Here is a 13,935-nt window from a genome sequence, read left to right on the forward strand (position 1 = left end):
GATACACCTTGTAAAATATTACTCCAATACAAGTTGCTAAATCTAAGATTTACTTAAGTTGATGTACAGAAGTACTTGCTTTTAAAAATACTTAAGTATTTTAAAAGTACAAGTATTTTTTCTTTTTAATGTATTGTAATGTAATGTTTATTTGGTCATTAAGGGTCTACATCCTTTGGTCGGTCATAGGACTTGAACAGACCTTTAGTTCCTATACATCCAGCAAAAACATTTGACCTATTTTCATAACTTTGCAACATTACAAATGGATGCAATAATATAATTTAAATCAATATTCATTCTCTGTTCACAAATCTAAAACATTTTCACCGCTGAACACAAAACCAGATAACTCAATTATGAGTAAGATTATTTATCGTTTAACGATGTAGGCTAAAGAGCTATGTGGTGAATGTTAGGTGATTGTCTAATTTCATTCCAATTTCACAATGACAATGGAGGATAGCCTGGTTACACTAGACCACTTCTCAAATCTCAATTGCTAACAGGTTCATCTGGTTTCTCCCAGGCTACATGGAAGATGTTCTGACGAAGAATCTGTTGTCACCATCATTACCAGAGCCAATTCAGCCAAGTTCAAATTGAACTATTGAAAAAATGAACTTGGTGGATGGTCTATCGCATAAATGCATTTCAAGAATGAAATGTGGTTAAAAGTAACGAGTACTTCATGCTCATATTTCAAATGTAGTGGAGTAAAAAGTACAGTATTTGTCTTTCAAATGTAGTGGTTATGAGTTTCCAAAAATATTAATACTCAAGTAAAGTACAGATACTCAAAAATCATACTTAAGTACAGTAATCAAGTAAATATAGGCTACTTATACTGTCCACCCATGGTTGAAAGTTTACTTTCTGGAACAACTAAAAGTCCCAGGCTATTGTAATGTTCATATTATATTATCATACTATGTGGACTGTTACTGTTTTAGACTTGATTTAGATTTAGTGTTGTTTAGTATAATTTGTATTTTACTATATTCTTTATCTTCTAGCCTACTGTCCTTATTGCTTAGTTGTGTTTTTAATATTATATACTTTTATTACTTTTTCTGCTGTTAGTGAATGTTGTGTGTGGTGTCTGTATGCTCTTGAGACCTTGAATTTCCCCTTGGAGATCAATAAAGTATCTATCTATCTATCTATCTATTTAGTACAGTACGCTGTGTTTGGAAAATAGGGTCCCGCTGGATTTTCATGTAAAAATTGATTTTTTTGCATATTTTGCTAATATAGAGTCTAAGGAACAAGATTTTTTTTGTCTTCAAATTTTCACGATCCATCTTTAGTGTTTTTTTCTGTATGTTTTAAAATAAGTGATTATATCTAGTACGAAAAGTGATTTTCACATTTTCTTCTATTTTTTTGACAATTAATTCCACTTTTTGCACACAAAACCCCCAGATAATGTAGAAAGGTTGTTGGTTCTAAAACAATATCCATAGTTTTCAAACTTTGAGTGTCTGAAAAGTGTAAAAACACCTCCACCCTTGTTGCCTATGTCAAAAACGATTTCTTAATCTTTGCTTTTCTTGATGCTTTCCTTGACCTGCCATGTCATTCTATTGTCTACCTTAAGATAAATTTGTCTTGGAAATAATCTAAAATAGTACAGGCAACACAGTACACCACTAGGTGTCATAGGCATGGGTAGTTGAGTAACAGTAGGCAAAATTAAGAAACAAAAGAATATAAGGTACAAACAAACAGACAAACCACGGATGGCCCTCTCACAGCCTGAACTAATACAAAAAAAAAAAACTCAAGGGAAAACATTGCTTAGACACTAAACCATGTGCATTTGCTCTCTTTAAAAGCAACGGGTTATCCACAGCCAACAGGCCGGGCGTGCGAGAGAAGCAATGAAGTTTTAGAATTAAGAATGAAGCCATGTTCTTCCAACAACAACAACCACAAACACCCATGCGGCAAAAATATCAAATGACCGGTTGTGTTCTCCCAGAGAGAAAGCTACGTATATGATCACCACCCACGGGTGGGCGTGTAAGCCAGCGCTGCAGGTCAGCCTTTCCACATACACATCTGGCTTTAAAGTTCACCCTCCTGGTAGCATACCTATCTACTGCCAAGGCCTGAAGGGGACGGGGAGAATATTTACTTCTGCTACACTGGCAGAGAACTCATGTGAAACAGAATGTGGGAGGTGGAAGGGGTTTGAATGCTGTCCGGCAGTATTATGAGTGGAAGGTCTCTTCCCCATACGGCCTGATCTTATAGTGTGTGCCAATTCTATCAAGACACTCCACAATTTCATACTTGGTAGACACCCATGTATCCTGGATTTTGTGGCGACCGTTAAAATGGTTCTTGCAAAAGAGTCACTGTACATTATACTTAGCAGACACTTCTTGACCAAAGTCACTTACATACTGTATGTCAGCTATATTACAAGGGATCACATTGTCCCCGGAGCAACTTGGGGTTAAGTGCCTTGCTCAAGGGCATAACAGTGAAAGCCGGGAATTGAACCGACAACTTTCAGGCTACTGCACGCTAGCCCAGCTCCTTAACCACTACACTACCACTGCCCACTTGAAAGACTAGAGTGCCAGGTGGTAATATGGGTACAGTGTCAGGACCGCACACTGCAATCTCCCAGAAGAACTACATTTACTGAGTTAAAAACATAACTGATGACCCTGGTGGGTCGAAACGTTGCGTTATGTGTTATGATTGCAGTGTGCGGACAACTACTCTTCTTTCCTTGATAAGCTTTTTTGTCCTGCACCTGGCCTCAGTGAGGTTGGATGTGCATACAACCACTTTGAAGAGGACTACAGTGTTAGGACCACCATGCCTACGATATGCCGCAGCCTCTTCTAAGTGTCTCCTAGCACTAGCATAGACAGAAGTCAGGTACTCTTGATGTTGCACCACCCAATCAGTCGGTGGACTGTCCCTGTGGTCACCTCCAGTATTTCCAAGTAGGTAGTCGACTGGTAACTGTGGCTTCTGACCGAACATAAGCTCGTATGGGGAGTGCTGTGTGGACTGGTACATGGTGGTATTATAGGCGAACAGGAGCTGAGGGAGCAACTGGGGCCATTTACGCTTCTTTTCAGGGGGTAAGGTCCTGAGCAAGTCATGAAGTGTCCTGTTGAAAGTGGTGGTTCTAGTCTTTGTTATGATGTAGGTGTCACACAGGTGCTTCAACAGCTCCCCCTCAAAGCTGCGCCCCTGATCAGAGTGGATTCTCCTTGGCACACCATACACATAGAACCATCTCTCAGTTAGAATCTTAGCTACGGTGGAAGCTCTCTGATAAGGGGTGGGAAAGGCCTGGGTAAACTTTGAGAAAACATTTGTGACTACCAGAACGTTCTCCTATGCTAGCCCAATCCAAGAGAGTAAAGTCAATGGAGATTATCTACAAAGGCTTAACAAAGGCTAACATATTTCCCAAGAAGGTTCTGGCTTGGGTTGTCTTGCTTTAGCAACCACACAGTGCTCACACTCAGAACGCCACTTTTGCATCTCATGCCACATCTGGGGCCAGAAGCACCTCTGTCATATCAAATCTGTGGTCCTGTCCACCCCCAGATGGCCGTGGTTGTTGTGTAGGCTAGTGAGCACTTCAACTCGCAACACCTTTGGCAGCAAAAGCTGCAGCACTGGATCCCTGGAAGGAGGAGCCTAGATCGCTCGGTACAAGGTCCCATCCACTTCCTGCATCTGGGACCACTGCTTTATCAGCTGCGGACTTCCCTTGGTTCACTCCACTTGTCTTAACGGGTATGTGGTCGTCCCTGTCACCAAAACCACAGGTATCTGGAAATACAGGGATCAGTACCTAGCAGGACTTTCAGGTCTCTTTTGGTTTGACCAGGGATGGTGTCCACCATACAAGATTCTGTCATCCAAGAGTCTTGGATAGGTGCACTCGAGGCTTGCATGTTGGCTATGGCAAGCGGCAGGGGGACGTCCAGGCTGTGTGACACAGATCGCAAAGAGTTGTGGGAAGCCTAGAAAGGGTATCGGCATTGCAATTAGCTGTCCCAGGACGATATTTGATGTTATAATAAAGAGGGCAAGCTGAGAAACCCTGCACTGTTCCAGAGCGCCCAGTTTTGCTGACTGCAGGTATTGGAGGGGTTGTTGTCAGTGTACACGGTGAACGTGTTGCCCAGGAGATACTTGCCATTTTGATTGTGATTGCCCACTTGACTGCAAGGAGTTTGAGTTTCATGGCACTATAATTTGACATGTTCCTCTCACTTGGCCGCAAGCCCCGGCTAGCAAAGGCTATTGGTCGCTGTAACCCATCCTTCTCCTGTGACAGAACTGCCCCCAATCCTGCATGGCATGCATCCGTCTCTAAGATAAAGGGATGACTGAAATCGGCATAACCTAGGACTGGTGCTTGAACAAGCCATTCTTTTGAGGCTCTGAATCCAGAAAAAGTTCTGAAGGCAAACCTGAACGTCACTACATTTAATGTTAACTATCCAATATTCAGATGTCTGTAATTGAAATGTATGCAAATTAGCGCATAATTAATGAGATATTGTTAAATTACATGCATAAACATATATTTTCAGAAAACTTGTAATGCAAAAAAATATTGTCTCTACATAAATAATCAACTAGTAAAGTTTCATAAGAATACCAAAGAGTTACATTTTTTACCCTATTCACCCATTCTATGTTGCCTATGGAGGCCAGTTTTAGGCCGCAAATGCTAATTAGCAGGTTTAAAACTAAAAAATCAGCTAAGTAAATATGATATTCAGAATCAGCACCCAAAAATTAGGCAGAATACCCTCTTTACCAGTGTTTTCTCACATTTAACCCCCAAGTGACAGTAGTCCCAGTCTTAATTATGCATTATATAAATGATGATGTCATCTAAGTGTGAAAATGGATCGTGAAAATTTGAAGACAAAAAAAATCTTGTTCCTTAGACTCAATACTAGCAAAATATGCAAAAAAATCAATTTTTACAAGAAAATCCAGCGGAATTACACAAGACACCGTACTAATTTGTCACTTTGGCAAACCATGACAGAGCGCTCTCCTTATCGGAGGCCACGCCCTCTGAGGCGGAGGTCACATGATCCTGGAATAAGGGGAAAAACAGGAACTGAACTGGTACCAATGAATGCTTGAGATTAATCATGAATGAGGACTACTACCTGGAGCTTTGTGAAAACCCTGTGCAATTTGAACATGCTTCCAGTGTCAACAACGTGTTTTTCGACGAGGCAAATAAACAGGTAACGTTAGCTGTGCGCAAAACCTGCTGTACTCAAGTTAGCCATTTCCTGCTAGCTAGCTGGTGTGCTAACCTACACAGTGAGCTAACTTATCTATTTACTTTTGTTAGCTAATTTTATCGTGACAGCCAGCCTCTTGCATTGATATATTTTCACCAAGTCACCGTATATCTCTGTCATATAGTAAAAGTAAAGTAAAGACGCGGCAATCCTATCATCACGTACACACTCACCGTTAACTCGATGACCGAAAGGGCCTTTTGGACCCTGTGCAACTAGGTAGCCACTTACTTAACAAGCCGGTGTTGTGCCCCTTCTGGTTTTTCCACCTACTGGTTTCCGAGCTGTTTCCAAGCCTGTCCAGATGTCATGTATACCTATCAACAGCAACTGACTGCTACCCACGTCGACAGATTCGCTACATATTCATAAACATTTTACTGGCCTTTGCATGTCGCACCTCAATAAAAACTGCACTGAACTGAACTGAATACCTGAGCACTATATTACTTTAACATTTTCCAGCGGGAAAAATGCTTTTTTAAAGTAACCTAATTTCGATTCTCTGTGTCGCGCTGGATTCGAACCTTCATCAGCAAAAGAATCACCATGCGAGACCGCCTCGCTCTCCACTAAACTATCAACATCTACATAACTTCCAGAACATAACGCTGTGTTCACTCAGTAGGCCTAGGCCATGATTCACCGTTTATCTGAGTATTTTGAAACAACTGGTTACCTTGATTTAGGCTTTAAAAACATAACTGTATCATGCACTCTACCTTCTGTTACACCTCTGCGCTGTCCATGTGCAAGGATTTGTCATAAATTCTACCAGGCAACGCACGAGTTATGAAACAATGGGTCTAAAACAACTGGTTACCCTGCCCTGGAAACGCATGATCTCGCTCTCAAACAGCTAGGTTGCCATAGCCTACGTTCCTTGGATTCATACACAGTTCACGGGCCTTTGCGTGTCGCACCTCAATATAAACTGTACTGAACTGAACATCTGAGCACTACATCACTATAACATTCTCCAGCGGGAAAAATGCTTTTTTTAAAAAGTAACCTAATTTCGATGAACTGTCGCGCTAGATTCGAACCCTCCTCAGCAAAAGTAAAACCATGCTAGATTGTCTCGCTCTCCACTACACTACTAACAACTACAAAACTCATTCGACATGATGTTGTTTTCACTCAGTAGGCCATGATTTCCCGTTCATCTGAATATTTTGAAACAACTGGTTACCTTAATTGATTTAGGCTTTAAAAACGTAACTGTATCATGCACTCTACCTTCTGTACCTCTGCGCTATTCATGTGCAAGGATTTGTCATACATTCTGCCAGGCAGCGCACGGATGATGAAACAATTGGGCCTAAAACAACTGGTTACCCTGGACTGAAAACGCATGATCTCGCTGTCAAACACTCAACAGCTGGAGCTGGAGAGCTTTTGGTGCAAATTAACTAGCACATAATGTTGGTATATGCGCAAGCAGCTTGTGGGGATCATCTGTAGCCTAATTGAGGCATTCATCCCAATTTAGAACAAGCTGCTTGTGATAACAGGGATATGAGGTTAACCTTTTAAAATTAAAAACCTGAAATGAAAAGCATTGTAGGGGTTGCAAATATTTATATTCCGTCGTAAACATAACGTTGTAGGATAGCATAGGCTATAATTTTGGAAACGAGACGCCATGGCCATAGAAATCTGCTTGTCCTAAACCAAAGGAACTGGCTATTGTAGCTGTTTTTCACAGTCTCGAATTCATGCGTTTCCAGGCCAGGGTAACCATGCAGTGGTTTCAGACCCATTGTTTCAGAATCCATATGCTGCCTGGTAGAATTTTTGACAAATCATTGCACACAGATGGCGCAGCGGTGTAGCAGAGCGATATGTTTTAAGCCTAAATTAAGGTAACCAGTTGTTTCGGAATATTCAGACAAACAGTGATGTATGACTTGATAGAAAATAGTTAAACGATCATTGACACAGTGTTGATGGTGTAGTGGGGAACGGTGTGGTCACGTGTGTAATTTGTTTTCCTGAAGAGAGTTCGAATCTAGATCATGGTCATGGTCATTATTAGGCGACTTCTAAAAAATAATTTTCTCGCTGGAGAATGTTATAGTGCTCAGCTGTGTACGGATTATATTAAGGTGCGAAACGCAAAGGCCAGTAAAATGTGTAGGCATATGCATCCAGGGAACGTAGGCTATTGCAACCTAGCTGTTTGAGAGCGAGATCATGCGTTTTCAGTCCAGGGTAACCAGTTGTTTTAGACCCATTGTTTCATAACTCGTGCGTTGCCTGGTAGAATTTATGACAAATCCTTGCACATGAATAGCGCAGAGGTGTAACAGAAGGTAGAGTGCATGATACAGTTACGTTTTTAAAGCCTAAATCAAGGTAACCAGTTGTTTCAAAATATTCAGATAAATGGTGAATCATGGCCTAGGCCTACTGAGTGAACACAGCGTTGTGTTCTAGAAGTTATGTAGATGTTGATAGTTTAGTGGAGAGCGAGACAGTCTAGCATGGTGATACTTTTGCTGATGAAGGTTCGAATCCAGCGCGACACAGAGAATCGAAATTAGGTTACTTTAAAAAAGCATTTTCCTCGCTGGAAAATGTTATAGTAATGTAGTTCTCAGGTATTCAGTTCAGTTCAGTGCAGTTTTTATTGAGGTGCGACATGCAAAGGCCAGTAAAATGTTTATGAATATGTAGCGAATCTGTCGACGTGGTAGCCGTCAGCTGCTGTTGATAGGTATACATGACATCTGGACAGGCTCGGAAACAGCTCGGAAACCAGTAGGTGGAAAAACCAGAAGGGGCACAACACCGGCAGACAACTTCGGAACTTGTCTTGATTAAAAGATGCATAGCCTGATACTGCCCCTCACTCAACACCGTTGACCATTGTCGAACCGTGCCGAAGCTCTAGCTAGGACGTGCATCATGAGAAAGTGTTATTGTGTTCCCTGATCTTCGCAACACAACGCTGACATGTCACTGTATTTAATCAACCTGTCGATAATGTTAAAGTGAACTGTAGAAATGTGATGGTGTCTATATCAGGTGTTTGTAAAGTGAACTGTATAATTGTGATGGTCTCGATCAGGTGTTTGCGGTGCGATCTGGAGGAGCCACAGGTGTTGTGGTTAAAGGTCCAGATGACAAAAACTCGGTGGCATTCAGGTATGTCGACACATGACATTCAATTTGTGTTTTTTTTTACCAACTAACACTAAAAACCCGTGAAGCTAAAGTTTGTTACAATCCACAGAATGGATGACAAAGGCGAGGTGAAGTGCATCAAGTTCTCTCTCGGAAATAAGATCTTAGCTGTTCAGAGGACTCCAAAATCAGTGGTAAGTCTTTGGAAAGAAATGATAGTTATTTGCATAGACTGAATATTGTGTATTGCTTTGTGTAGATTATTGTAGTGTATGTGTATATTGCAGTTAACTTGTCCACTGCGTTGTGTTAATGGAACCATCCTCATACTGGACATTGTGTTAATGAAATCGTAAATCACATTTAAAATTATATGAGGTCAAATGTATTCAATTATGTCTGTCTTTCCCTTCCAGGACTTTATCAACTTTATTCCTGATTTTCCACACATAGAATTCTCTCATGAGTGCAAGGTATTGTATCATTTCTGAATAACAAGTGCATAAGATTGACATAATGAGTGTGTGTAGTCACTGGAACGGCTTGTGTGTCTTCCTGCAGACTAAAAACGCAAGCGTGCTGGGCTTCTGTTGGACAAACTGGAATGAGATTGTGTTCATCACAGACCAAGGAATCGAGTTCTACCAGGTAACACCATAGGAACATCTGACATCTGACTAACACCAAAGTGATAACATATGAGTGTAACATATAAGTGGTAATGCAATGCTGAAGGATCTTTAATTGTCATGCTGTATTGAAATAAGTGTGTATTATGAAAAGAATCTTTAAACACAGCATCACGAGGGGCGCCGTGGCGCGGCTAGTTACGCCGTCCGTACCATTTACAGGTCCATGGGCCCACAGGGACCCGGGTTTGAGTCCGGCGCTGGTCATGTCCCGATCCCACCCCATCTCTCTCCCCTGCGGTCATGTCCCGATCCCACCCCATCTCTCTCTCCTGCGGTCATGTCCCGATCCCACCCCCATCTCTCTCCCCTGCGGTCATGTCCCGATCCCACCCCATCTCTCTCCCCTGCGGTCATGTCCCGATCCCACCCCATCTCTCTCTCCCACTCCCTTCCTGTTGCTCTTTCCACTGTCCTGTCAGATTAAGTATATATACTCTTTTGATCCCGTGAGGGAAATTTGGTCTCTGCATATATCCCAATCCGTGAATTAGTGAAACACACAGTGAGGTGAAGCACACACTAATCCCGGCGCAGTGAGCTGCCTGCAACAACAGCGGCGCTCGGGGAGCATAGAGGGTTAGGTGCCTTGCTCAAGGGCACTTCAGCCTTGCCTACTGGTCGGTGTTCAAACCGGCAACCCTCCGGTTACAAGTCCAAAGCACTAACCAGTAGGCCACGGCTGCCCAGATTAAAGGCGTGAAAGCCCCCAAAAATATCTAAAAAAATAAAGATAGACACAGTATGACATTCTGATGGATGGTATCAACTCTTTGTGCAGGTCTTGCCAGACAAGCGCACCCTGAAGCTGTTGAAGAGTCAGAGCATCAATGTGAACTGGTACATGTACTGCCCTGAAGCAGCGGTGCTTCTCCTGTCCACCACGGTCCAGGGAAACGTGCTGCAGCCCTTTGCCTTCAAAGTGAGTACCCTCTCTTACAAGCACCTTCAGACCTCATTCTGCTATGATACCTGTTCTGCTGTTTTATTGGCATGAACTGTGTTGTAGGTCTTATGAGATCACACTTCCCACCCTCAACAATTAGTGAAAAATAATTTTGGCACAACTGATCTTGATGTGTATGTGTATTAGGGGTGGAACGGTACACAGAAGTCACGAGTTCGGTACCATGGAGTGAAAAGAAAAAAAAAATGCAAAAGCAATTTTTTATTGTACATGTCTCAGGCTGTACCACCTAGTGTCATACAAACTCTCCCCTGAGCTATCAGCTAAAACAACAAGTACCCCACATCATCTCCAGACTCCATCTGTAACTTGTAAACAAAATAAGACAATCAGCTATAAAACTGAAAATAGGCCTACAGCATCTCTTATTTATGAAAGTGCAAATTACATAGAATAATGATTTTAAAAAATCCACTTAGGCGAGACCTTCAACATCCATGTTTGGTTGGATATGGAGGGGTCTACCGTTTGCCTCAATATTTTTCAGTTTGTGTACAGTAATAAACTACCAACTGTGAAAATTTCACACTATTTTGCCTTCTTTTAAAAAAACGAAATTGGTCCTTTCGTTTCATAAACAGACTACAACTAGAAGTCACGTGACTTTATCCTTCAACGTTACTCACCGTAGCATGGTTTGTTTATTAGCCTGGTTAGCGTTGACACTTTCTTCATGCACTTAACACTGCCAGCTTTTCATGTGAGACGTTACAAGTTACCCCAACATAAAGGTAATCATCGTCACATGATTTACATCGCTTCCTGTCATTACAGAATCATTTTAGGCTGTAGGTTTTGGCCCTATTTGTGTGTGTTTCTAAAGGCTGGTGAAGCCCTGTAGGAAGAAGGTACATCTGGGTGATGGTGTCGGGTATATGTTAGCATGTCCTCTATCTCTGGTGGGTCGCCACCACTCACCATACTCGTCCTTAGTGCTGCTATCTCTGACTGACTGACTCAACCGTCCACCTGATAAAAAAAAATAACAGCGGCAATCAGAGCTAAAGCGGGGCTACAGATTAGCCTAGGTGTCGCTTAAAAACTGTTGTAACTCTCGTATTTAACAGTAATCTCGCACGTGAGATTTATTTATTTTTATACTGTGTATTCTCCGTGTAAATTCATGCACTGAACCATGACACCCGTACCGTTTCGGTTCAACACGAATACATGTACCGTTCCACCCCTAATGTGTATGCTCTGTCTGGGTTCACATCTATCCATTTATCCAAAAAAATGTGTAGCCACAGTAGCTCTGAGGGTCCTTCCACTTGATATAAAACCTGTTATGGTGCATCACTGTCTGTTGTCTCTTCAGAGTGAACCTGTTATGGTGCATCACTTGCTGTGTTGTGTCTTCAGAGTGGAACCTGTTATGGTGTGTCTCTTCTGTGTTGTCTCTTCAGAGTGGAACCTGTTATGGTGCATCACTTGCTGTGTTGTCTCTTCAGAGTGAACCTGTTATGGTGCATCACTTGCTGTGTTGTGTCTTCAGAGTGGAACCTGTTATGGTGCATCACTTGCTGTGTTGTGTCTTCAGAGTGGAACCTGTTATGGTGTGCCTCTTCTGTGTTGTCTCTTCAGAGTGGAACCTGTTATGGTGTGCCTCTTCTGTGTTGTCTCTTCAGAGTGGAACCATGGCCAAGATGTCCAAATTTGAAATCGAGTTGCCTGTGGTCCCCAAACCTGCCAAGCTCAGCCTCTCGGAGAGAGATATTGCGGTGTCCAGCATGTAAGGCCCCTGTGTGATGCTCTTTTCTCTAACTGTGGATCTGCATGAGTGGGCCCTGTGTGATGCTCTTTTCTCTAACTGTGGATCTGCATGAGAGGGCCCTGTGTGATGCTCTTTTCTCTAACTGTGGATCTGCATGAGTGGGCCCTGTGTGATGCTCTTTTCTCTAACTGTGGATCTGCATGAGAGGGCCCTGTGTGGATCTGCATGAGAGGGCCCTGTGTGGATCTGCATGAGAGGGCCTTGTGTGGATCTGCATGAGAGGGCCCTGTGTGGATCTGCATGAGAGGGCCTTGTGTGATGCTCTTACACAGTTACTCTTCTATCTCTACACAAACGGCTAGTGTCTGTCTATTACAAGTCTGAAAATCAAATATTCCAAAACCAAAACATACCTGATGGCACCATACATACATACAAACATTCCAAAACCAAAACATACCTGTTGGCACCATACGTGGAGCTGCTTGCCCATGACAAGTGAAAACTCTGTTTCAGATATGGCGAGCTGTATGTGATGTACCTGAAGCATCACTCCAGAACCACCAACAGTCCTGGAGCTGAGGTGGTGCTTTATCACCTGCCCAGGTAAGAGCACTCTCTCTATAGTGTTGTATCACCTGCCCAGGCAAGAGCACTCTCTCTATAGTGCTTTATCACCTGTTCAGGTAAAAGCACTCTCTCTATAGTGTTGTATCACCTGCCCAGGTAAAAGCACTCTCTCTATAGTGCTTTATCACCTGCCCAGGTAAGAGCACTCTCTCTATAGTGCTTTATCACCTGTTCAGGTAAAAGCACTGTCTCTATAGTGTTGTATCACCTGTTCAGGTAAAAGCACTCTCTCTATAGTGTTGTATCACCTGCCCAGGTAAGAGCACTCTCTCTATAGTGCTTTATCACCTGCCCAAGTAAGAGCACTCCCTCTATCCTCTATCCTATGTCAAAGGAGGGTGGAGGACGCTCCTATGAGGAGGGTGGAGGATGCTCCTATAAGGAGGGTGGAGGATGCTCCTATGTAAAAGTAGGGTGGAGGATGTTCCTATAATGAGGGTGGAGGTAGAGGTCTGCACTCCCGCGGTAGACCCGCGGGACCCTATGCAAAAGAGTGCGGCGCGGGACAACTTTTGAAAGCTCTTTGCGGGAGCGGGCGGGATGAGAGAGGTGCGTTCGTGGGTGCGGGACAAACCGATGATTCACTGCACTCCCGCAAATTAAATATGTGCGTAAAATTAAATATGGAAATGATTAAAGTACTGTTCATAACTATAGTTCAGCTGGATGTTCTGTTAGGCAGCATTAAAAACGGGGTTTAAGCATAACTGAAGGATAGCAGGCCTATAGCCTATATTGTCGTTTACGTGGGTTCAATTTGTTCCTGCTGCTCATTGTCAAAACTCGAAATCGAAAGCATGACAGAGGAAGAGGGCACCAGACTAGGCCTACTTCAGTTGTTAGCCTACATTCAGAACCAAGAAACTGAAATCTGGAGTCTTTCTCAGGTGTGTGTGCTTCTTTCGTGAGACAGAAAGAAAAACTGAATAGGCTATCCCTCCTGCATGCGGGCTTTAGCGGGCGGGAGCGGGACATCATGTTACAGATGCGGGCGGGAGCGGGACTAAAAATGACACATTAATGCGGGAGCGGGACAGAAAAATCAGTCCCGCGCAGACCTCTAGGTGGAGGACGCTCCTATAAGGAGGGTGGAGGACGCTCATATGTAAAAGGAGGGTGGAGGACGCTCATATGTAAAAGGAGGGTGGAGGATGCTCATATGTAAAAGTAGGGTGGAGGACGCTCCTATAATGAGGGTGGAGGACGCCCCCATGTAAAAAGTCCTTATTTCTCTCCATGCTCTGAGCTGTTGAATGGAATATGTGTATTGTCCATGTTCTCCTCCATGTCTGTGTTCTCCATCATCTCACTGTTCTCCATGTCTGTGTTCTCCATCATCTCACTGTTCTCCATGTCTGTTCTCCATCACCTCACTGTTCTCCATGTCTGTTCTCCATGTCTGTTCTCCATCACCTCACTGTTCTCCATGTCTGTTCTCCATCACCTCACTGTTCTCCATGTCTGTTCTCCATCACCTCACTGTCCTCCATG

General features: G+C 43.0%; 1 protein-coding gene across 2 annotated transcripts in view; it reads left to right on the forward strand.

Moving 5' to 3' along the window:
* Positions 1-5,101: 5,101 nt before the first annotated feature.
* The window catches only part of rmc1 (regulator of MON1-CCZ1), a 32,551-nt gene continuing 23,717 nt past the window's right edge, over positions 5,102-13,935 (forward strand). For both annotated transcript variants that reach the window (XM_076290042.1, XM_076290043.1), the window contains exons 1-8: positions 5,102-5,255; positions 8,389-8,465; positions 8,554-8,638; positions 8,861-8,917; positions 9,006-9,092; positions 9,915-10,055; positions 11,729-11,832; positions 12,331-12,420. In XM_076290042.1, the coding sequence (XP_076146157.1) occupies positions 5,157-5,255; positions 8,389-8,465; positions 8,554-8,638; positions 8,861-8,917; positions 9,006-9,092; positions 9,915-10,055; positions 11,729-11,832; positions 12,331-12,420 (740 nt within the window). In that variant the 5' untranslated portion in view covers positions 5,102-5,156. The remainder of the gene's footprint in view (positions 5,256-8,388; positions 8,466-8,553; positions 8,639-8,860; positions 8,918-9,005; positions 9,093-9,914; positions 10,056-11,728; positions 11,833-12,330; positions 12,421-13,935) is intronic.

Source organism: Alosa pseudoharengus, unplaced genomic scaffold (assembly GCF_046254945.1).
Source record: "Alosa pseudoharengus isolate Yale_2024_CS ecotype anadromous, Long Island Sound unplaced genomic scaffold, YU_APseudo_1.1 YU_APseudo_1.1_scf_18, whole genome shotgun sequence".
Lineage (NCBI taxonomy): Eukaryota > Metazoa > Chordata > Actinopteri > Clupeiformes > Clupeidae > Alosa > Alosa pseudoharengus.